We start from the raw sequence: 22572 nt of genomic DNA, 5'->3' as shown, positions 1-22572 counted from the left end.
TAACACTATGTAACAACCCATCATCTACACTCACTGCACACACATCCACATGTACACACTCACTTTAAACAAACAACTCACCTTACTTTAGACACTTTAACACACTTTATATATATCTATTATTAAAGAGATTTGCACTACATCCATACCTCATTTGCACCCTACCCTAAGTGTTGTACCTCATCTCATTTCTGCATTGTACCTCACCGTTACTAATTTTACTCTGTATTGTATATATGTATATTGACTTCACTTACTTTTACTACTTAATAACAATTGACCGGTTAGCCTATGGGCATTGTCCAACTAACACCTCTCCCGAAGGCTAACTGGTCATGTCCGCTTCCATTCATTGTGCTAAGCTAGGCTAACGTGCAGCCAGTTCAGCTTTCTACTGAACGCACAGAGAGGAAACTGGTATCCATCTTCTTGTCTCTCTCTCTGGAGAAGACGGTAAGCTAATTTCCCAAAATGTTGGCGTGTTCCTTTAAATTTAGATCAAATGCGTTACACATTATGTAAACCTTCATTCGTACACATTGTATTCAGTTTTACTTTACTGTCCTGCAAAAATCACCACGCTGTCCTGCATTCGATCACAACCCCCTACAAGGTGAAAAGCACCCGTTTGAAAGTAAAACGTTCTGTTGAGAATACGTCCATTGCCCGAGTACGATTGTACACACTGTGCTCGTTGATTCGTGCCCCGAGTACAGTACATAGTGTTCACACTAATCAAACAGACTTTGGGGTCAAGTGTACTCTGATCCGGGACCAGCTCCCTGGTGTGAAAGCCCTACTCTGATCCGGGACCAGCTCCCTGGTGTGAAAGCCCTACTCTGATCCGGGACCAGCTCCCTGGTGTGAAAGCCCTACTCTGATCCGGGACCAGCTCCCTGGTGTGAAAGCCCTACTCTGATCCAGGACCAGGTCCCTAGTGTGAAAGCCCTACACTGATCCGGGACCAGCTCCCTGGTGTGAAAGCCCTACACTGATCCGGGACCAGCTCCCTGGTGTGAAAGCCCTACTCTGATCCGGGACCAGCTCCCTGGTGTGAAAGCCCTACACTGATCCAGGACCAGCTCCCTGGTGTGAAAGCCCTACTCTGATCCGGGACCAGCTCCCTGGTGTGAAAGCCCTACACTGATCCAGGACCAGGTCCCTAGTGTGAAAGCCCTACACTGATCCAGGACCAGCTCCCTGGTGTGAAAGCCCTACACTGATCCAGGACCAGGTCCCTAGTGTGAAAGCCCTACACTGATCCAGGACCAGCTCCCTGGTGTGAAAGCCCTACACTGATCCAGGACCAGCTCCCTGGTGTGAAAGCCCTACACTGATCCAGGACCAGCTCCCTGGTGTGAAAGCCCTACACTGATCCAGGACCAGGTCCCTGGTGTAAAAGCCCTACACTGATCCAGGACCAGCTCCCTGGTGTGAAAGCCCTACTCTGATCTGGGACCAGCTCCCTGGTGTGAAAGCCCTACTCTGATCCGGGACCAGCTCCCTGGTGTGAAAGCCCTACACTGATCCGGGACCAGCTCCCTGGTGTGAAAGCCCTACTCTGATCTGGGACCAGCTCCCTGGTGTGAAAGCCCTACACTGATCCGGGACCAGCTCCCTGGTGTGAAAGCCCTACACTGATCCAGGACCAGCTCCCTGGTGTGAAATACCTACTCTGATCCGGGACCAGCTCCCTGGTGTGAAATACCTACTCTGATCCGGGACCAGCTCCCTGGTGTGAAAGCAAGCCCTACTCTGATCCGGGACCAGCTCCCTGGTTCTCCACTGAACTCAAGTGTCAAGGTCAACTTTATTTATACAGCCCATTTAAAATCAACCAAAGTTGTACCAAAGTGCTGTACAATATAAAAACAGAAATACTAAAAGAAATACAAAATACAGTATACACACAAAGTCATAAAAACTACAAAAATTTTTTTTAAATCACGACACGACCAGGGATGTGTGGCTTACCGAGCCTCAGAACGCCAATAAAAACAGGTGAGTCTTCAGCTGTGTTTTAACACTCTGTAGGGTCTGGGCAGCAGACCTAATTTGCAGTGGAAGACTGCAAAAGCTTGATGGCCTTTAGTCTTTAGCGTTCTGCAATCTGATTGGCCACTGACGTTTCTGGTGCGATCTGATTGGCCACTGACGTTTCTGGTCATGTGACATGTGCGCCCAATCGCGTGACGCGCCCATTTCCCGCCTCAAACGGCAGCAAACTACCTAACTCCTAGTTTATCACTGGTTAAGCTTAGGCGACTCTTTCGAAGTTGGTTAAGGTTAGAGTTTGGAATCAGGGCTGGTGTTCTATCGCCCTGCTCTAAGACAAACTCTAACCTTAACCAACTTCGAAAGAGTGCCTAAGCTTAACCGGTGAAAGAAACAGGCGTCACACGATTGGCGCGACCAGAAACGTCAGTGGCCAATCAGAGCGCAGAACGCGAACGCGGAACTGGAAATCCGTTGGTAAAAGCATTCAGGCCGCCTAGACCTCGGGTACAGAACAACATCACTAGTGTGAACGCTGGCTGGCAGTGGGAGTGGAGGTCGCATACCTGATGTGAAAAGTGCTCGAGGGCAGATCCCTTGTATAACAAACAAACAAACTAAACAGAAAGCAACCTTCTGTTGCAGTGTATGAGTTTTATATGGATATATAACTGTATATCATCTTTTATGGTCTAAATAAAAATGAAATATAAAAAAGTAAATTTTTCTCTCAGACCATAAGGACTCACCTCAGGGTTGGTCCATTTGGTCTTGATCTTCTCAGCCATCCGCTGTGTGCAGCCCAGCAGGTCGTAGCCATCTCTGCCCTGGAGTGGGACAAGAGAGGAGGGGACAAGAGAACAGTGAGGAGGGGACAAGAGAGGAGGGGACAAGAGAACAGTGAGGAGGGGACAAGAGAGGAGGGGACAAGAGAGGAGGGGACAAGAGAGGAGGGGACAAGAGAACAGTGAGGAGGGGACAAGAGAGGAGGGGACAAGAGAACAGTGAGGAGGGGACAAGAGAGGAGGGGGACAAGAGAACAGTGAGGAGGGGACAAGAGAGGAGGGGGACAAGAGAGGAGGGGGCCAAGAGAACAGTGAGGAGAGGACAAGAGAGGAGGGGGACAAGAGAGGAGGGGACAAGAGAACAGTGAGGAGGGGACAAGAGAGGAGGGGACAAGAGAACAGTGAGGAGAGGACAAGAGAGGAGGGGACAAGAGAACAGTGAGGAGGGGACAAGAGAGGAGGGGACAAGAGAACAGTGAGGAGGGGACAAGAGAGGAGGGGACAAGAGAACAGTGATGAGGGGACAAGAGAGGAGGGGACAAGAGAACAGTGATGAGGGGACAAGAGAGGAGGGGACAAGAGAACAGTGAGGAGGGGACAAGAGAGGAGGGGACAAGAGAACAGTGAGGAGGGGACAAGAGAGGAGGGGACAAGAGAACAGTGAGGAGAGGACAAGAGAGGAGGGGACAAGAGAACAGTGAGGAGGGGACAAGAGAGGAGGGGACAAGAGAACAGTGAGGAGGGGACAAGAAAGGAGGGGACAAGAGCACAGTGAGGAGGGGACAAGAGAACAGTGAGGAGGGGACAAGAGAGGAGGGGACAAGAGAACAGTGAGGAGGGGACAAGAGAGGAGGGGACAAGAGCACAGTGAGGAGGGGACAAGAGAACAGTGAGGAGGGGACAAGAGAGGAGGGGGACAAGAGAGGAGGGGACAAGAGAACAGTGAGGAGGGGACAAGAGAGGAGGGGACAAGAGAGGAGGGGACAAGAGAGGAGGAGACAAGAGAACAGTGAGGAGGGGACAAGAGAGGAGGGGACAAGAGAACAGTGAGGAGGGGACAAGAGAGGAGGGGACAAGAGAACAGTGAGGAGGGGACAAGAGAGGAGGGGACAAGAGAACAGTGAGGAGGGGACAAGAAAGGAGGGGACAAGAGAACAGTGAGGAGGGGACAAGAGAGGAGGGGACAAGAGAACAGTGAGGAGGGGACAAGAAAGGAGGGGACAAGAGAACAGTGAGGAGGGGACAAGAGCACAGTGAGGAGGGGACAAGAGAACAGTGAGGAGGGGACAAGAGAGGAGGGGACAAGAGAACAGTGAGGAGGGGACAAGAGAGGAGGGGGACAAGAGAACAGTGAGGAGGGGACAAGAGAACAGTGAGGAGGGGACAAGAGAGGAGGGGACAAGAGAACAGTGAGGAGGGGACAAGAGAGGAGGGGACAAGAGAACAGTGAGGAGGGGACAAGAGAACAGTGAGGAGGGGACAAGAGAGGAGGGGACAAGAGAACAGTGAGGAGGGGACAAGAGAGGAGGGGACAAGAGAACAGTGAGGAGGGGACAAGAGAGGAGGGGACAAGAGAACAGTGAGGAGGGGACAAGAGAACAGTGAGGAGAGGACAAGAGAGGAGGGGACAAGAGAACAGTGAGGAGGGGACAAGAGAGGAGGGGGACAAGAGAACAGTGAGGAGGGGACAAGAGAGGAGGGGACAAGAGAACAGTGAGGAGGGGACAAGAGAGGAGGGGGACAAGAGAGGAGGGGACAAGAGAACAGTGAGGAGGGGACAAGAGAGGAGGGGACAAGAGAGGAGGGGACAAGAGAGGAGGAGACAAGAGAACAGTGAGGAGGGGACAAGAGAGGAGGGGACAAGAGAACAGTGAGGAGGGGACAAGAGAGGAGGGGGACAAGAGAACAGTGAGGAGGGGACAAGAGAGGAGGGGGACAAGAGAGGAGGAGACAAGAGAACAGTGAGGAGGGGACAAGAGAGGAGGGGACAAGAGAACAGTGAGGAGGGGACAAGAGAGGAGGGGGACAAGAGAACAGTGAGGAGGGGACAAGAGAACAGTGAGGAGGGGACAAGAGAACAGTGAGGAGGGGACAAGAGAACAGTGAGGAGGGGACAAGAGAGGAGGGGACAAGAGAACAGTGAGGAGAGGACAAGAGAACAGTGAGGAGGGGACAAGAGAACAGTGAGGAGGGGACAAGAGAACAGTGAGGAGGGGACAAGAGAACAGTGAGGAGGGGACAAGAGAACAGTGAGGAGGGGACAAGAGAACAGTGAGGAGGGGACAAGAGAACAGTGAGGAGGGGACAAGAGGACAGTGAGGAGGGGACAAGAGAACAGTGAGGAGGGGACAAGAGCACAGTGAGGAGGGGACAAGAGAGGAGGGGACAAGAGAACAGTGAGGAGGGGACAAGAGAACAGTGAGGAGGGGACAAGAGAGGAGGGGGACAAGAGAGGAGGGGACAAGAGAACAGTGAGGAGGGGACAAGAGAACAGTGAGGAGGGGACAAGAGAACAGTGAGGAGGGGACAAGAGAACAGTGAGGAGGGGACAAGAGAACAGTGAGGAGAGGACAAGAGAGGAGGGGACAAGAGAACAGTGAGGAGGGGACAAGAGAGGAGGGGACAAGAGAACAGTGAGGAGAGGACAAGAGAGGAGGGGACAAGAGCACAGTGAGGAGGGGACAAGAGAACAGTGAGGAGGGGACAAGAGAGGAGGGGACAAGAGCACAGTGAGGAGGGGACAAGAGAGGAGGGGACAAGAGAACAGTGAGGAGGGGACGAGAGCACAGTGGGGTACTACTTCTGTAATAATAATAAACTTAAATAAATAAATAATATATATATATAATATAAACTTAATTTATATAGCACCTTTCATACAAGAATTGCAGCTCAAAGTGCTTCACACAGCAATAATAGGCATAAAGTGCAGACGGGCATAAAATAAGCATAGCCCATTACAGTAATAAAAGAGTAAAATATAGTGCAATAGGGGCAGTGCAATAAAGTAAAATAAGCATAGAACATTAAATCACATCATTTTTCATAATTAGGATCTGACATCTTAATAGGCCTAATTGTTTACGGTTCGATTGTCACCGATAAAATAGACATACAGTAATACAAGAGTAAAATGGTGCAATAGTGCAGTTCAATAAATGAATTAGGAGCAGTGCAATACATTTTTTTTTTCCGAATTAACGCTGGTACACACATTACAAAAACCTTTGTAAAACACACATTTTCTGTGGGATTGTTATAAACTTTGGACCTGTACTACATAAGACTTCAGGCTATGGAACTATGTTTTCCAGCTCCTACCTCTCAGCTGGAACTTAAAAACAGGCGTCTGGCAACAAGTAAACAGAAATGTGAGTACACACAACTTTTACTTCAGTGTGTTCAAGCCTCTTTAACTCTATTTCATTAGCACTCAAGAGTGATTCTTCCTTGATGCGGAAGAAAGATCTGAATGTTTCCTTTCAAAAGAGACCAGACTCATGCATGTGCTATAAGTATAAAGTATAATAAATCGCAAATTACTTTGGGTATGCAATCATCAGGCGTGTGGTGCAAAACTACAGTAGCCCCATTTTTGCCCAATGCATATGTGGTTAAAGCCATTTTTCTCAGTTTCACTGTTCGCGTATAGTTACTGTTAACTTCTGCAGGGCAGTATAGTACAGTGCAGAATGCTTATTTATACGTTTGTCCATATTCAACAAATTCAAAACTCTCAACCTTGTGATTCGATAGAAATGCTGCAACATGATCGTGTTGAATCACAATAGACATAATCCAGAACTGTATCATATTGATCACATGTTACTGTATTGAATTGAATCGTAGTAATATTTGTTTTGCCATATATATCGAATCGTTGCCTTAACCCATTCCGTGCCAACGCGAGTATAGTCGGGTTAACTCGCCATCGCTTCCGTGCCAATCACGAGTATAGTCGGGTTTTAATCGTTATTTCTTTTATTAGCGATATCCATTCATTTTTCATCCATCCAGCCTGACGTTATCATTGGGAATGGGTCTGAGCTCGCAAAGGGCAAATACCGCCGCCTATCGTCTCCCGGATGGTATTGCACATCATTGGATTGGATTGGCTGGGACTGTGCATCAAAAAAATAAGTCCGGTCCAGGTTTTACTTCTCGGGCATGCAGCTGGATACTATTGCATTGAGTCCCCCCACTGGGAGCATCGTGGATTATGTGTTTTGGACTATAACGTTGGATCAATGGACGCAATCAATATTTGGAATGGCGATCAGGAATTGGATTAATCTTTTTGCATGACATCAGATGTGAGGTAAGGCCTTTATGTTACGAATCTTGGGGTAATCAGATGTTCCTATCACCGCCATCGGAGCGTGTGTGTGTGTGTGTGTGTGTGTGTGTGTGTGTGTGAGGTTCACGGCGACCAAAGTACGGAGAAGCGATTTTTCAGACCCCGCTTCTCTTCGTACATGAGGACACATATACTATCGATAATCTAGCGTTTATTTGAAAACTATTCATAAATCAGCCGAAAAACGACAACGTGTTTTGTGTATTCCACTAAAGGGCTATTATCGTGTCTTTCTCTGGAATTACTAGAAAGCTCCAAAACTATACTCGTATTCAAAACGGTATAAAACGGAAATGTACCGATAAATAAACAATCCGTTTCGTACATGTTGACTGGAAGCAACTCATTGACGATCACTGTGTTATTTAGATCTATTGCTATTATATTTGATATGTGTTATGCACTCGCAAATAAGTCCTATTCTCCATTGGATATAGCGTTGGCACGGAAGGGCCATCAGCAGAGGGCGCTGTTGGCCTGGAATGAGTTAAGAACCAAAATAGTATGGACAATTTTATTGTTTGTAAAACAATGATGACATTTTGGATATACACAATTCGGGGATGAAACCACATGTTGTACAAGGACCTGTCCAGCGCTTTCATACACGATGTCCCTGGAGGTGACTACTAACCCCTCCAGCTACATTCATTACACACACATCCACATGCACTCACTTTAAACAAACACTCACCTTTAACATTCACTTTAAACACTTAACACTACATCATATTTAATATATTTGTTATAGTGCTGTCAATCGATACAAATATTTAATCGGATTAATCGCATGATTTTTAATAGAATTGTGCGTTAACGTGTTAATACCGCGTTAACTTTGAGCGCCTTATTTTATTACAAAAAGATTTGCACTACATCCATACCTCTTTTTTGAAAGTTTGCATTTCCTTACCTCATTGTTTGCATTTCGCACTTCATTTGATACTTTAGGTTGTACTTTAGTTTGTATATTGTATATTTGCATAGTGTTTGGACTTCATCCTTTTTCCTTCTTTACTGTATGAAGCACATTCTCAGGGGGCTCATACAGAACCAATAATTACACTGTAATGTACATTAAAACATAAAAAAATAATTATAATTGAAACTTGAGTCTCTCCCCTACAAGATGGCGTTGACGAAGGAAGGATCTGTTGTATTGTGGTAAAGCTGAGGTTTACACCCCTGCTCATAGTAGTCACTGATTCTACCTTATAGTTCTTACTTATTTAATGACTAGTGTCATTAGAAAGTCTCACAGGTGACACGTCGCCAGCTGTTCCCGTCTCTTCAGAAACACAGGAACGATTAGTGGACTATTAATAGATCGCTCCTAGCTTGCTCCGTGGTTCATGCAGGCTCCCATGAACAAGGTATTATATTATACATGTCTCTCTCTCTGATAAGGCAGGAGATTCTGCAGCAGTTAAAATCGCTAGCCAAAACTAGCTTAACATTATAATAATAATAATGCAGGACCTGTTGCGGAGGTCTTTATTCGGCATGCAACGACACTCAATGTTTTAGTGGTACACACAGCGGTTAGTTTTTTTTTTAGCACACACACCGGAACACACACGCATGCATTGTCTCTTTAGAATCGCCGATGCGATTCGTCTCTGCGATTAACCCATCCCGTCGTCCTTCCCCCCCAAGGGCAGCCGGGAGCAGACAGGCGTCAACGTGAGCCGCGCCAGGGGACCAATCCAAGTGCTCCTGTCCGTCTTCGTCAAGGACGCCACAGCGTTAGCGATCTGTTGTTGTGCATGTTTTTCCATTGGGTTTATCTTATCGGGGGGGAAACCCTTGCGAGCACGGGGAGAACATGCAAACTCCACACAGAAAGGCCTGGGAGATACCCCACCTGGGTACCTGGCATCATGGAAACCTGGTCCCCAAGCGGGAATCGAACCCTGGACCTTCTTGCTGTGAGGCGACAGTGTTAACCACTACACCACCGTGCCGCAGATCAGGTCACCAGTGTTCTCTGCAATATCTTGTCATTTACTTTCAATTTGGCTTTTAAAAGTTGGAACATTCATAAAACATCCTTCGGTTGAAACCTAGCTTTACACAAGTCCGTTAAACCTAGAATTTTGTGAATATATCCATCACAAACAGTGTCTAAGGACGTTTGCCCTCCTCCCCTCTGCACGGCGCTACAGCAGTGGTCACCAACCCGTCGATCTTGATCGACTGGTCGATCTTTGAGACCTTCCCTGTAGATCTTTCCCTGAAAAAAAAAAAAAAATTGTATCTTTCCCTGAGAGTCCACATTACAGTTCTACTTTTGTTTTGATGTGAAAATTGATGCTGCATAAGATGACTGCACTTAGCACTGACTGAGAAAGTACACATTACAGTTCTACTTTATAAAATGCTAATTGCAAATATGTTTGTCAATGTTAATTAATAGGAGAAGGTCCACATTACAGTTCTACTTTTGTTTTGATGTGAAAAGTGATGCTGCATAAGAGGACTGCACTTAGCACTGACTGAGAAAGTACACATTACAGTTCTACTTTATAAAATGCTAATTGTAAATATGTTTGTCAATGTTAATAATATGAGAAAGTCCACATTACAGTTCTACTTTTGTTTTGATGTGAAAAGTGATGCAGCATAAGATGACTGCACTTAGCACTGACTGAGAAAGTACATATTACAGTTCTACTTTGACGTTTTAATGTTGGACCAAAGCATTGCATGTAATTAGAATACAGGCAAATAAAAGTAATTTCGTTTAAAGTACAATCTTGGCTGTCTTTTTCTCTCAACGCTTCAATAGTTAGATCTTGCCTTCACCAAAAAAGATTTTTTTGATCTTGGGCTTAAAAAGGTTGGTGACCACTGCGCTACAGGAACCTCCGCTCCAAGCAGATTCTGGAACAGCTTATTTCCCCCTCAGCCGTTATCTCCCTCAACTCTGTGCCATGTTGATACGTCTTGTCTGAATAATCCTCCTATATACTTATGCACCTGCATATATAACCCATAACTCTGTATGATAGCATGTATAATAATAATGCTAAACCTATAGCTTTACACTAGGTCCATGAAAGCCTTTTACACCAATTAGTGGACCCCTGTACAGCCAGTGTGTGACGTGCTTTCATATTTCTACAATGGTGTAATCGTGCATAAAGAATCCTGCAGAGATCACATGCTCTGCTGCGGGCAGTCAAATACACAGGCATAGATATCCTAGAAGGGAAAAAAAACACATCCTCTCGCATGACTATACACTCTATAGCAGGAGACCCACTTCCTGTGTCGGAAAAAGCCGGCTAAATGCGAGAGTGGGCCTGGTGTAATTAACGTGCCCCGGGGCTGCGTGGATTGACCCCCTTTTCCCCTGGCTGATCCACATGTAGGGGTTATATATGAAAGAGTCTGCCAGTGAAGTCTTCCCTTCCTCTGTTACGCCGGGTGGAAAAGCTGCCGAGAGCTGGGGCTCAGACACACCACCCTCCACATCCCAGTCGCCAGACTGACACGCTGCATTTATATATCTCTTTGATCCAAATCGCTTTACAATTTTATACCCATTCGCTCACACAGTCACACACCGACGGCAGAGGGGGACCACGCAAAGTGCCGACCTGCTCATCGCCGGGGAGCAGTTAGGGGTTAATAAGTGTCTCGCTCGAGGACACTTCGACATGCTGCTGCCCAGCGAGGAGCCGTGGAATCGAAACCTGTGGAAGCTGCGGATTACCAGACGACTGCTCTATACCTCTGCTCTACGACTGCCCCACTTAACCCCTAAACTGCTCCCGGCGATGAGCAGGTCGCTCTGCACCTTGGACGGTCGCCCCGTCGGTGTGTGAACGTGTGAGTGAATGGGTAAAAAATGTGAGGAAAAAAAATTGTAAAACGCTTTGGATAAAAGCTGGTATATAAATGCAGCCGTTTACCATTTAATAAGTGTCACCCCCCCGCAATGTGCCGATACTGCACACACACAACACACACACTGACTGAGTGACTGTACACGCTCACACACTAGCAGCCACTTTAACATGAGCACACGGACACTCATGCTGCACACGCTCACACTTATGGCCACTTTACAAAAGGAAAGGTCACTTTAAGAATAGTATAGTATAACTTGAGATTGTATCATATATCATGTATAGCAGTGTACATAAAGACCCAGTGCCTCATCCGTAGCTAACAGTGTATTGCACTACCACAGGACCTAGCATGTCCTACCATGCTCTTGTAAATAACTCATGTACAGATATACCGATATGCCCTACTTTGTTTACTTGTTTTATTGCACAATGTCGTTCTATTATTGGATTCTATTATATATTACTATTGTATTATGCACATCGTTGCGGGCAAGACCCCCCGCATTTCATTGTATACTTGTATGCCGTGACAAATAAAACTCTTGACTGCACAACCTCCTTTAGTCAGTCTTCACTTCACACAAACACGCCCCCCCCCCAACCCCCACCCCCCCAACCCCCACCCCCCCGGCTTGCTCATACAAGCTTGTTGACAAAAAGCCAAGCGTCCGCGTCGCGCTACAACAACGTCGACCGAAACCCTCGATCGTTCAAAGTATTAATCTGAAACAATAAAAAACAACACAAGTCCTGATCTTATCGCCTCCCCGTTAATTGCTGCTCCGGGGCAGTGGCACGATTCTAATGTGTGTTCATCAGCGCCGCTGATGATAGTATCGGACTCTCGAGCGGGACGGCGATCGCGACGACACGCTCCCTACACTCGGTCCACAAGCTCACGAGCTTTGTGATGGTGTCGATGATGATGATGATGATAATGGTGGTGGTGGTGATGACGGCGGTGTTGTTTCCCTGATCCTGCAGGACATTAACCCGGCCCGCTCAGCCCCAACGCAGGGCCACACCGAGTGACTCACGGAGGAGGAGGGCCCACATTAAAATCAGCCCGCAGTGAGAAGCCATCTGGGAAACGGAGAGGAACGTTAAAACGTCGATACAAAGCCAAAGCGGACGCTGGAATATGGTCATCATATTTTAATAGCCGTTCCCTCTCCGTGGTTTCCATACAAATTATTTATGAAGGCGGGGATGGCGGGGGGATTATTTTTTTCTCTCATGATGTCACTTGGACGATCTTGGGCTCACCGTTATATTTAAAACATTACATAAGAGCTCTGGTGAATTCAACAGCAGGGCCCCACGGCTATTGACATACGACGAAATACTACATTATACATGCAAACCAGACGGGCACGAGGAATACATCGTGGTATGTTGTAGTATATCACGCTATTATGGTCATGTACAACAGAGGGCAACCAGGGGAAACATACACATGCCCATCTTGGTGGTAAAAGTACCCGATTACATTATTTGAGTGAAAGTACAACAGTGAAATATCCTGATATATTGGGTATTTTATATTAGATATACTCGCATATCTACACTGTAACACATGTCTGTGAAAATACAGCCACATTCCGAGTATCTCATTGTTTACCTTTAAGACAGTACTTTACTGAGAACAACAATGCATTCTGGGGGCCGTAATTAATTAGGGACTTTACTTTGTTTTCCTTGAAATACTGTACAATACTATTAATGGCAATGCATCCTGGGACCCATGTTTGAGTTAACGGCAGAGAGGCCTGTAATTAAGATTTAACAAAAGATGAAATAAGATATTGCTTTATTGATCCTCTCTGGGAATTGCTGGCGTCTTAGCAGCTTGTGGTAGGGGAGGGGAGGGTATGGACAGGGTACTGGTAGAAAGACATAAATATAGGCAATTCAATTACAGTAGAGCTGAATACGAAAATATGAGAAAAATAAACAATGTAAACAAGATGAGGGGTCTGTAAGTTATTCATACATTTTTCACCCAGGGACAGTGCACATTAATCAACATCTTCAGTTTCCACATGTATGTAAATGTGCCAGAATTAACTAATGAGCTATGTTTTCATCTGTAGTCCCTGACTACCATGATGCATGTCTTTATGCCGGTGTGGGAGGAAACCAGAGCACCTGGAGGAAACCCACGCAAACACGGGGAGACAGAGAATTAAAAGTACTCCCGTAGTCTCGCGAGAGGTGCAGAAATGGGATGTGACGTCAGAGGATACGATCCGGTCAGTGTTTCACAACACAGACTGGAATGTGTTCCGCGACACAGATAACATTAATGCCTACACGGAGACAGTGCTGGACTATGTTTGTACTAGGGTGAAAGAAACAATCCCCACTACCAAAATGAAAGTTTACCCAAATCAAAAACCCTGGGTAGACAAATCCGTCCGTGAAGCTCTGAGAGAGCGCACCAAAGCATACAACGACGGCCTAGAGGCAGGCAACATGAATGACCACAAGGTGGCGCGATACAACGTAAGGAGGACTGTGTCAGAGGCCAAACGACGCTACAGGGATAAAATTGAACTCCAGTTTGAACAAGCTGACTCTAGAGCTATGTGGCAGGGGCTCAAAACGATGACAGACTACAAAGGCGCCTCCCTCAAACTGAACAGTGACATCTCCTTAGCAAATGACCTCAATACCTTCTATGCGAGGTTTGATGCTGGTAATAACAACACCAGCTCACAAGCCTCGGCAATGGGGGGGGGGGGGTCGGCTGCTGATGGAGGCGCAGTGTTCAGGGTAACAGAGCATGAGGTGAGGCGGACCTTTAAAAAAGTGAATATCAGGAAGGCAGCAGGTCCAGACGGCATCCCCGGCCGCGTCCTAAAAGTCTGTGCCGACCAACTGGCCCCAGTATTCACTGACATATTTAACCTGTCCTTAGAACAGGCTGTCATCCCCACCTGCCTGAAGAAGTCCACTATTATCCCTGTACCCAAAAAATCCAAGCCTGCTTGCCTCAACGACTACCGCCCTGTAGCTCTCACCTCCATAGCCATGAAGTGCTTCGAGAAGCTAGTAAAGGGCTACATCTGCTCCTCCCTCCCCATCAACATGGACCCCCTGCAATTTGCATACCGCCCCAACAGGTCCACGGAGGACGCCATATCCCATGTGCTGCACACAGCAGCATCACACCTGGACAAGAGGCAGGGGAACTATGTGAGAATGCTATTCATCGACTACAGCTCGGCATTCAATACCATAGTCCCCTCCATACTCATAGCCAAGCTCAGGGACCTGGGCTTGGGCTATGACCTCTGCCAGTGGGTCTTGGACTTCCTGACTGGCAGACCCCAGGTGGTGAGAGCAGGCAACTGCACCTCCTCATCCATCACCCTCAACATAGGGGCCCCCCAGGGCTGTGTTCTGAGTCCCCTCCTCTACTCCCTGTACACACACGACTGTGTGGCTCAGTGGAGTAGCAATACAATCGTCAAATTTGCTGACGACACAGTGGTGGTGGGCCTGATCTCTGCCAACGACGAGAGGGCCTACCTGGAAGAGGTCAAGGTCCTGGCGGGATGGTGCCAGGAAAACAGCCTCTCCCTGAACGTCAGCAAAACAAAGGAGATGATTGTGGACTTCAGGAGGTCGGGGGTCAAGGACTACAGCCCCCTCAGCATCGACGGGGCACCGGTTGAGAGAGTCAACAGCTTTAAGTACCTCGGAGCCTACATATCCGAGGACTTGACATGGACCACACACATTAACAGTGTTGTGAAGAAGGCACGACAACGCCTCTACTTCCTCAGGCGCCTAAGGAAGTTCCAAGTCAGCCAGAAGATCCTTAAGAACTTCTACTCATGTACAATAGAGAGCATCTTGACCGGCAACATCACCTCCTGGTTTGGGAATAGCACTGCACAAGACCAAAGCAGACTACAAAGAGTGACACGTTCAGCCGAACGCACAATTGGAGGGGGGCTCCCCACCCTCCAGAACATTTACTACAAGCGTTGCAAGGGCAAGGCTAAGAGAATCATTAAAGACTCCAGTCACCCGAACAACTGCCTCTTTGAACTGCTGCCGTCAGGCAAGCGATACAGGAGTCTCAAGGCGAGCACAGAAAGACTCAGAAGAAGCTTCTATCCCCAGGCCATCAGGCTGCTAAACGAACAATGAATGAACACTACACAACAACAACCACCAAACGCACATAGCACACACATCCACACGCACACACTCACTTTAAACAAACACACTGTAGCACCCACTCCACACACTTATAGCACACACCCACTTTAAACAAACACACTGTAGCACCCACTCCCCACACTTTATATTTATGGATGAAGGATTGCACTACAACTCGTACACCTTACTGTAAATTGTACCTAAAATTGTACCTCATCCCATTTCTGCTTTGCACTAGATAGTACTGTACATTAGTACACTGCATAGTATTGTGTATTGTATATTATATGGTAACTCAGAACATTGTACATATGTCTATACCGAACACTGTGACCTCATTTTCTTCTTCTAAATTCATGCTATATTATGATATTATGTTATTTGATACTATCTTGTCTAGCACAGTCTCTGGAGCGTAACAGTAAGAAGCATTTTGTATGAAAGTATTCTGTACTTCTGTATGACAACTATTAAAGAACTTGAACTTGAACTTGAGAACATGCAAACTCCACACAGAAAGGCCCCCTGCTGGGGTTCGAACCCGGGACCTTCTTGCTGTATTAGCCACTGTGCCACCGTGCCGCCCCCAATGTACAGGTGTATGCCCCATCGGTTATATTATATGTTAAATATAGGCAATAGCACATTTTTATCTGAATATATACTATGAGTAAGAGTAAAAGTAAACAGTATATACACAAGGTACCCTAACTGGCACGATACACTGAGTGTACACCATACGTTGTATTCTGTGCAGGTTTTGGCGGTTAACCCTTTCACTGCCGCACAAGCAAACGGTTAACCCTTTCACTGCGACAATACACAGAAGGTTAACCCTTTCACTGCAACACAACAGCAGGTTAACCCTTTCACTGCCACACTACAGAAGGTTAACCCCTTTACTATCACACTATACCGACGGTTAACCAAAGACTAACCGTCGGTAGTGTGATAAGTAAAGGGTTAACCTTCTGTAGTGTGGCAGTGAAAGGGTTACTTAAGAGTCAGACACAATGTTTCCAGAGCGTGCGGTCAACACTGAACAGTGAGGGGGATTCTGGGCCTTGTTTCGTACGGATCAGAAGCTCAGAACCCTGATTAATGGATCAGAACCCTGCGGTTTATCTACAAAATTACACGGTAAGTTCAAGTTCAAGGTACAGTAGTGGAATCATATGAAAAACCAGATGACGTGAGGAATTCATTGGTATTAAGCCTTGGTGGTATGGCCATTTCCCAAGGGGTGTCTTGACCTCTCACCGCAAGACATTTACCCTGTCCACGTTCAGACCTGCCTTACCCCGCCCCGGCCTGTCAGACCTGCCCACGTTCTGCTAACCACAAGCGCTTTCTGCAGGGCTCCAAACCATTTAGTCTTGAATGTAGAACAGATGGGTTATTTTTTTTGCCATTTTTTTTTGTAGTGGAGCAGTTGGATGCACCTTCCCAGAAACTCTTACTGTGGTGCTAAACCAAAAAACACATACTTCAAAAAACAACATCCAAGGAAGGATGTACTCGCCAACTCAACAAGGATGTACTAGAGCTGTTTCCCCAAAGCCTGTTTTTGGTCTTCGAACTTCGTCAGGGTTTTTCGAACGGACGTTCGAACCTTCGTTTTAAAATTATAAAAAAATATACATCTAAAAAAAAAATAAGAAATTTGTATAAAATATCCTCAAACTAAATCCTTAAATTGAATAAAGTGATTAATCTGATTAAATTAGTAAAAAAAATTATTAAATCAACTTTCTTTAATGAATATAACTCATCAGTTACGTCAACATAAATAATCCAATAAGGGCGCCCGGTTGGTACGAAAGTGATGGTGACGTCTCGATGGAGCGCCGAGCGCCAAGCGGATGCAGATAGGCTTTTTTTTTTTTTATCATTTATGATAAATGTTTTATTAAAAATGTTATAACGAGTCATATACTATAATAGTATAATACTCTAATATTAGTGTAGCCTAATCTTTATCTGCAACTGTGAAGAAAAAAACCATTGGTTTAAACTAAGGCTGTCAAAGTTAACGCGTCATTAACGCACAATTCTGTTAACGCCACAATTTTTTTAACGCACAATTAACGTTTTAGAAAAATTAAATATATATATACTTTTTTTTTACTAGACTTCATTCAGGTGTATGTATATATAGGGGGGGTGAGTCATCTTGTGTGGGTGAATGTAACAAGTTCCTAACGTTTTCTTTCCCCTATTATTTCATGCACACTTTATTCATTGTTTTAAATTATTATTTTCTTTGAAGTTATTTTGTGCATCACTCTGTTTTGAAATTGATGCACATTTGCAATGCATGAGGGTCATCCTTTTGTGTTAAATGGCTGCATAAAGCAAGCATTTTTGTTGACTCATGTTGATAAGAGTATAAAAACTAGAAAAAGATCCATTTAAGGTAGATTTAGGGGGGGAAAAATGAGATTAATTTGCGATTAATCGTGAGTTAACTATGGACAATCATGCGATTAATCAGATTAAATATTTTAATCGATTGACAGCACTAGTTTAAACAGAATGAATTTTTTCAAATGTTGATTTAGAATTTGAGCGCCAACGTAACAAACGAAGGTCCGAAAGTTCGAACGTTTGGGCTCAGCCCTAGGATGTGTGGCAGCACTCACCAACTAGGATGTGTGGCAGCACTCACCAACTAGGATGTGTGGCAGCACTCACCAACTAGGATGTGTGGCAGCACTCACCAACTAGGATGTGTGGCAGCACTCACCAACTAGGATGTGTGGCAGCACTCACCAACTAGGATGTGTGGCAGCACTCACCAACTAGGATGTGTGGCAGCACTCACCAACTAGGATGTGTGGCAGCACTCACCAACTAGGATGTGTGGCAGCACTCACCAACTAGGATGTGTGGCAGCACTCACCAACTAGGATGTGTGGCAGCACTCACCAACTAGGATGTGTGGCAGCACTCACCAACTAGGATGTGTGGCAGCACTCACCAACTAGGATGTATGGCAGCACTCACCAACTAGGATGTGTGGCAGCACTCACCAACTAGGATGTGTGGCAGCACTCACCAACTAGGATGTGTGGCAGCACTCACCAACTAGGATGTGTGGCAGCACTCACCAACTAGGATGTGTGGCAGCACTCACCAACTAGGATGTGTGGCAGCACTCACCAACTAGGATGTATGGCAGCACTCACCAACTCAACTAGGATGTACGGTGTAGCACTCACCAACTCAACAAGGATGTACGGTGTAGCACTCACCAACTCAACAAGGATGTACGGTGTAGCACTCACCAACTCAACTAGGATGTACGGTGTAGCACTCACCAACTCAACAAGGATGTACGGTGTAGCACTCACCAACTCAACAAGGATGTACGGTGTAGCACTCACCAACTCAACAAGGATGTACGGTGTAGCACTCACCAACTCAACTAGGATGTACGGTGTAGCACTCACCAACTCAACAAGGATGTACGGTGTAGCACTCACCAACTCAACAAGGATGTACGGTAGCCCTCACCAACTCAACTAGGATGTACGGTGTAGCACTCACCAACTCAACAAGGATGTACGGTAGCCCTCACCAACTCAACTAGGATGTACGGTGTAGCACTCACCAACTCACCAAGGATGTACGGTAGCCCTCGCCAACTCAACTAGGATGTATGGTAGCCCTCACCAACTCAACTAGGATGTACGGTGTAGCACTCACCAACTCAACAAGGATGTACGGTAGCCCTCACCAACTCAACTAGGATGTATGGTAGCCCTCACCAACTCAACTAGGATGTACGGTGTAGCACTCACCAACTCAACAAGGATGTACGGTAGCCCTCACCAACTCAACTAGGATGTATGGTAGCCCTCACCAACTCAACTAGGATGTACGGTGTAGCACTCACCAACTCAACTAGGATGTACGGTGTAGCACTCACCAACTCAACTAGGATGTACGGTGTAGCACTCACCAACTCAACAAGGATGTATGGTAGCCCTCACCAACTCAACTAGGATGTACGGTGTAGCACTCACCAACTCAACAAGGATGTACGGTAAATGTGAGGAACAAAAATTGTAAAGAGATTTGGATGAAAGCTGGTATATAAATGCAGCCGTTTACCATTTAATAAGTGTCACCCACCGCAATGTGTACTGCACACACACACGCTCACACACTAGCAGCCACTTTAACATGAGCACACGGACACTCATGCTGCACACGCTCACACTTATGGCCACTTTACAAAAGGAAAGGTCACTTTAAGAATAGTATAGTATAACTTGAGATTGTATCATATATCATGTATAGCAGTGTACATATAGACCCAGTGCCTCATCCGTAGCTAACAGTGTATTGCACTACCACAGGACCTAGCATGTCCTACCTACCGGCACGGTGGTGTAGTGGTTAACACTGTCGCCTCACAGCAAGAAGGTCCAGGGTTCGATTCCCGCTTGGGGACCAGGTTTCCATGATGCCAGTTACCCAGGTGGGGTATCTCCCAGGCCTTTCTGTGTGGAGTTTGCATGTTCTCCCCGTGCTCGCAAGGGTTTCCCCCCCGATAAGATAAACCCAATGGAAAAACATGCACAACAACAAGATCGCTAACGCTGTGGCGTCCTTGATGAAGACGGACAGGAGCACTTGAATTGGTCCCCTGGCGCGGCTCACGTTGACGCCTGTCTGCTCCCGGCTGCCCTTGGGGGGGAAGGACGACGGGATGGGTTAATCGCAGATACGAATTGCATGCATGCATCGCATGTGTGCCAATTGATGACCTCGGAGCAGGTCCTAAATTATTATTTATTATGCTCTTGTAAATAACTCATGTACAGAATGATATACCGATATGCCCTACTTTGTTTACTTGTTTTATTGCACAATGTCGTTCTATTGGATTCTATTATATATTACTATTGTATTATTGCACAATCGTTGCGGGCAAGACCCCCCGCATTTCATTGTATACTTGTATGCCGTGACAAATAAAACTCTTGACTTGACTTGACTTGACTGCACAACCCGGCTTGCTCATACAAGCTTGTTGACAAAAGCCAAGCGTCCGCGTCGCGCTACAACAACGTCGACCGAAAAAACCCTCGATCGTTCAAAGTATTAATCTGAAACAATAAAAAACACAAGTCCTGATCTTATCGCCTCCCCGTTAATTGCTGCTCCGGGGGGCAGTGACACGATTCTAATGTGTGTTCATCAGCGCCGCTAGTGATGATAGTATCGGACTCTCGAGCGGGACGGCGATCGAGACGACACGCTCCCTCCTACACTCGGTCCACAAGCTCACGAGCTTTGTGATGGTGTCGATGATGATGATGATGATAATGATAATGGTGGTGGTGGTGATGATGGCGGTGTTGTTTCCCTGATCCTGCAGGACATTAACCCGGCCCGCTCGGCCCCGAACGCAGGGCCACACCGAGTGACTCACGGAGGAGGAGGCCCACATTAAAATCAGCCCGCAGTGAGAAGCCATCTGGGAAACGGAGAGGAACGTTAAAACGTCGATACAAAGCCAAAGCGGACGCTGGAATATGGTCATCATATTTTAATAGCCGTTCCCTCTCCGTGGTTTCCATACAAATTATTTATGAAGGCGGGGATGGCGGGGGGATTATTTTTTTCTCTCATGATGTCACTTGGACGATCTTGGGCTCACCGTTATATTTAAAACATTACATAAGAGCTCTGGTGAATTCAACAGCAAGGGGGCGCCCCACGGCTATTGACATACGACGAAATACTACATTATACATGCAAACCAGACGGGCACACGAGGAATACATCGTGGTATGTTGTAGTATATCACGCTATTATGGTCATGTACAACAGAGGGCAACCAGGGGATTGATTGATTGAAAAGTTTATTAACAGATTGCAGAATGGGTACAGTACAGCTCAATACATACAATTGTTAAGAGGATGCAGACCTGAGAAAGACTTTCGTCTTGTTTCCATCAGGGTCCCCCATTTTCAATTCATGCCCATCTTAGTGGTAAAAGTACCCGATTACATTATTTGAGTGAAAGTACAACAGTGAAATATCCTGATATATTGGGTATTTTATATTAGATATACTCGCATATCTACACTGTAACACATGTCTGTGAAAATACAGCCACATTCCGAGTATCTCATTGTTTACCTTTAAGACGGTACTTGACTGAGAACAACAATGCATTCTGGGGGCCGTAATTAATTAGGGACTTTACTTTGTTTCCCTTGAAATAGTGTACAATACTATTAATGGCAATGCATCCTGGGACCAATGTTTGAGTTAACGGCAGAGAGGCCTGTAATTAAGATTTAACAAAAGATGAAATAAGATATTGCTTTATTGATCCTCTCTGGGAATTGCTGGCGTCTTAGCAGCTTGTGGTAGGGGAGGGGAGGGTATTGGGCAGGGTACTGGTAGAAAGACATAAATATAGGCAATTCAATTACAGTAGATCTGAATACAAAAATATGAGAAAAATAAACAATGTAAACAAGACGAGGGGTCTGTAAGTTATTCATACATTTTTCACCCAGGGACAGTGCACATTAATCAACATCTTCAGTTTCCACATGTATGTAAATGTGCCAGAATTAGCTAATGAGCTATGTTTTCATCTGTAGTCCCTGCCTGCATGTCTTCATGGTGTGGGAGGAAACCAGAGTACCTGGAGGAAACCCACGCGAACACGGGGAGAGAACATGCAAACTCCACACAGAAAGGCCCCCCGCTGGGGTTCGAACCCGGGACCTTCTTGCTGTATTAGCCACTGTGCCACCGTGCCGCCCCCAATGTACAGGTGTATGCCCCCCATCGGTTATATTATAATGTTAAATATAGGCAATAGCAAATTTTTATCTGAATATATACTATGAGTAAGAGTAAAAGTAAAAACAGTATACACAAGGTACCCTAACTGGCACGATATATACTGAGTGTACATCATACGTTGTATTCTGTGCAGGTTTTGGCGGTTAACCCTTTCACTGCCGCACAAGCAAACGGTTAACCCTTTCACTGGGACAATACACAGGTTAACCCTTTCACTGCCACACAACAGCAGGTTAACCCTTTCACTGCCACACTACAGAAGGTTAACCCCTTTACTATCACACTATACCGACGGTTAACCAAAGACTAACCGTCGGTAGTGTGATAAGTAAAGGGTTAACCTTCTGCAGTGTGGCAGTGAAAGGGTTACTTAAGAGTCGGACACAATGTTTCCAGAGCGTGCGGTCAACACTGAACAGTGAGGGGGATTCTGGGCCTTGTTTCGTACGGATCAGAAGCTCAGAACCCTGATTAATGGATCAGAACCCTGCGGTTTATCTACAAAATTACACGGTAAGTTCAAGTTCAAGGTAGTGGAATCATATGAAAAACCAGATGACGTGAGGA

General features: G+C 46.1%; 1 protein-coding gene across 1 annotated transcript in view; it reads right to left on the bottom strand.

Moving 5' to 3' along the window:
* The window catches only part of trim44 (tripartite motif containing 44), a gene marked incomplete at both ends in the record, with an annotated part of 58045 nt that overhangs the window by 20714 nt on the left and 14759 nt on the right, over positions 1-22572 (bottom strand). The window contains one exon of the mRNA XM_084334499.1: positions 2745-2822. Within this exon, the coding sequence (XP_084190625.1) occupies positions 2745-2822 (78 nt within the window). The remainder of the gene's footprint in view (positions 1-2744; positions 2823-22572) is intronic.

The sequence above is a fragment of the Notolepis coatsorum genome (assembly GCF_963971535.1).
Source record: "Notolepis coatsorum genome assembly, chromosome: 18".
NCBI classification, from domain to species: Eukaryota; Metazoa; Chordata; class Actinopteri; order Aulopiformes; family Paralepididae; genus Notolepis; species Notolepis coatsorum.
The sequence above is the reverse complement of the archived record's forward strand: the minus strand, read 5'-3'. Positions and strand labels throughout refer to the sequence as shown.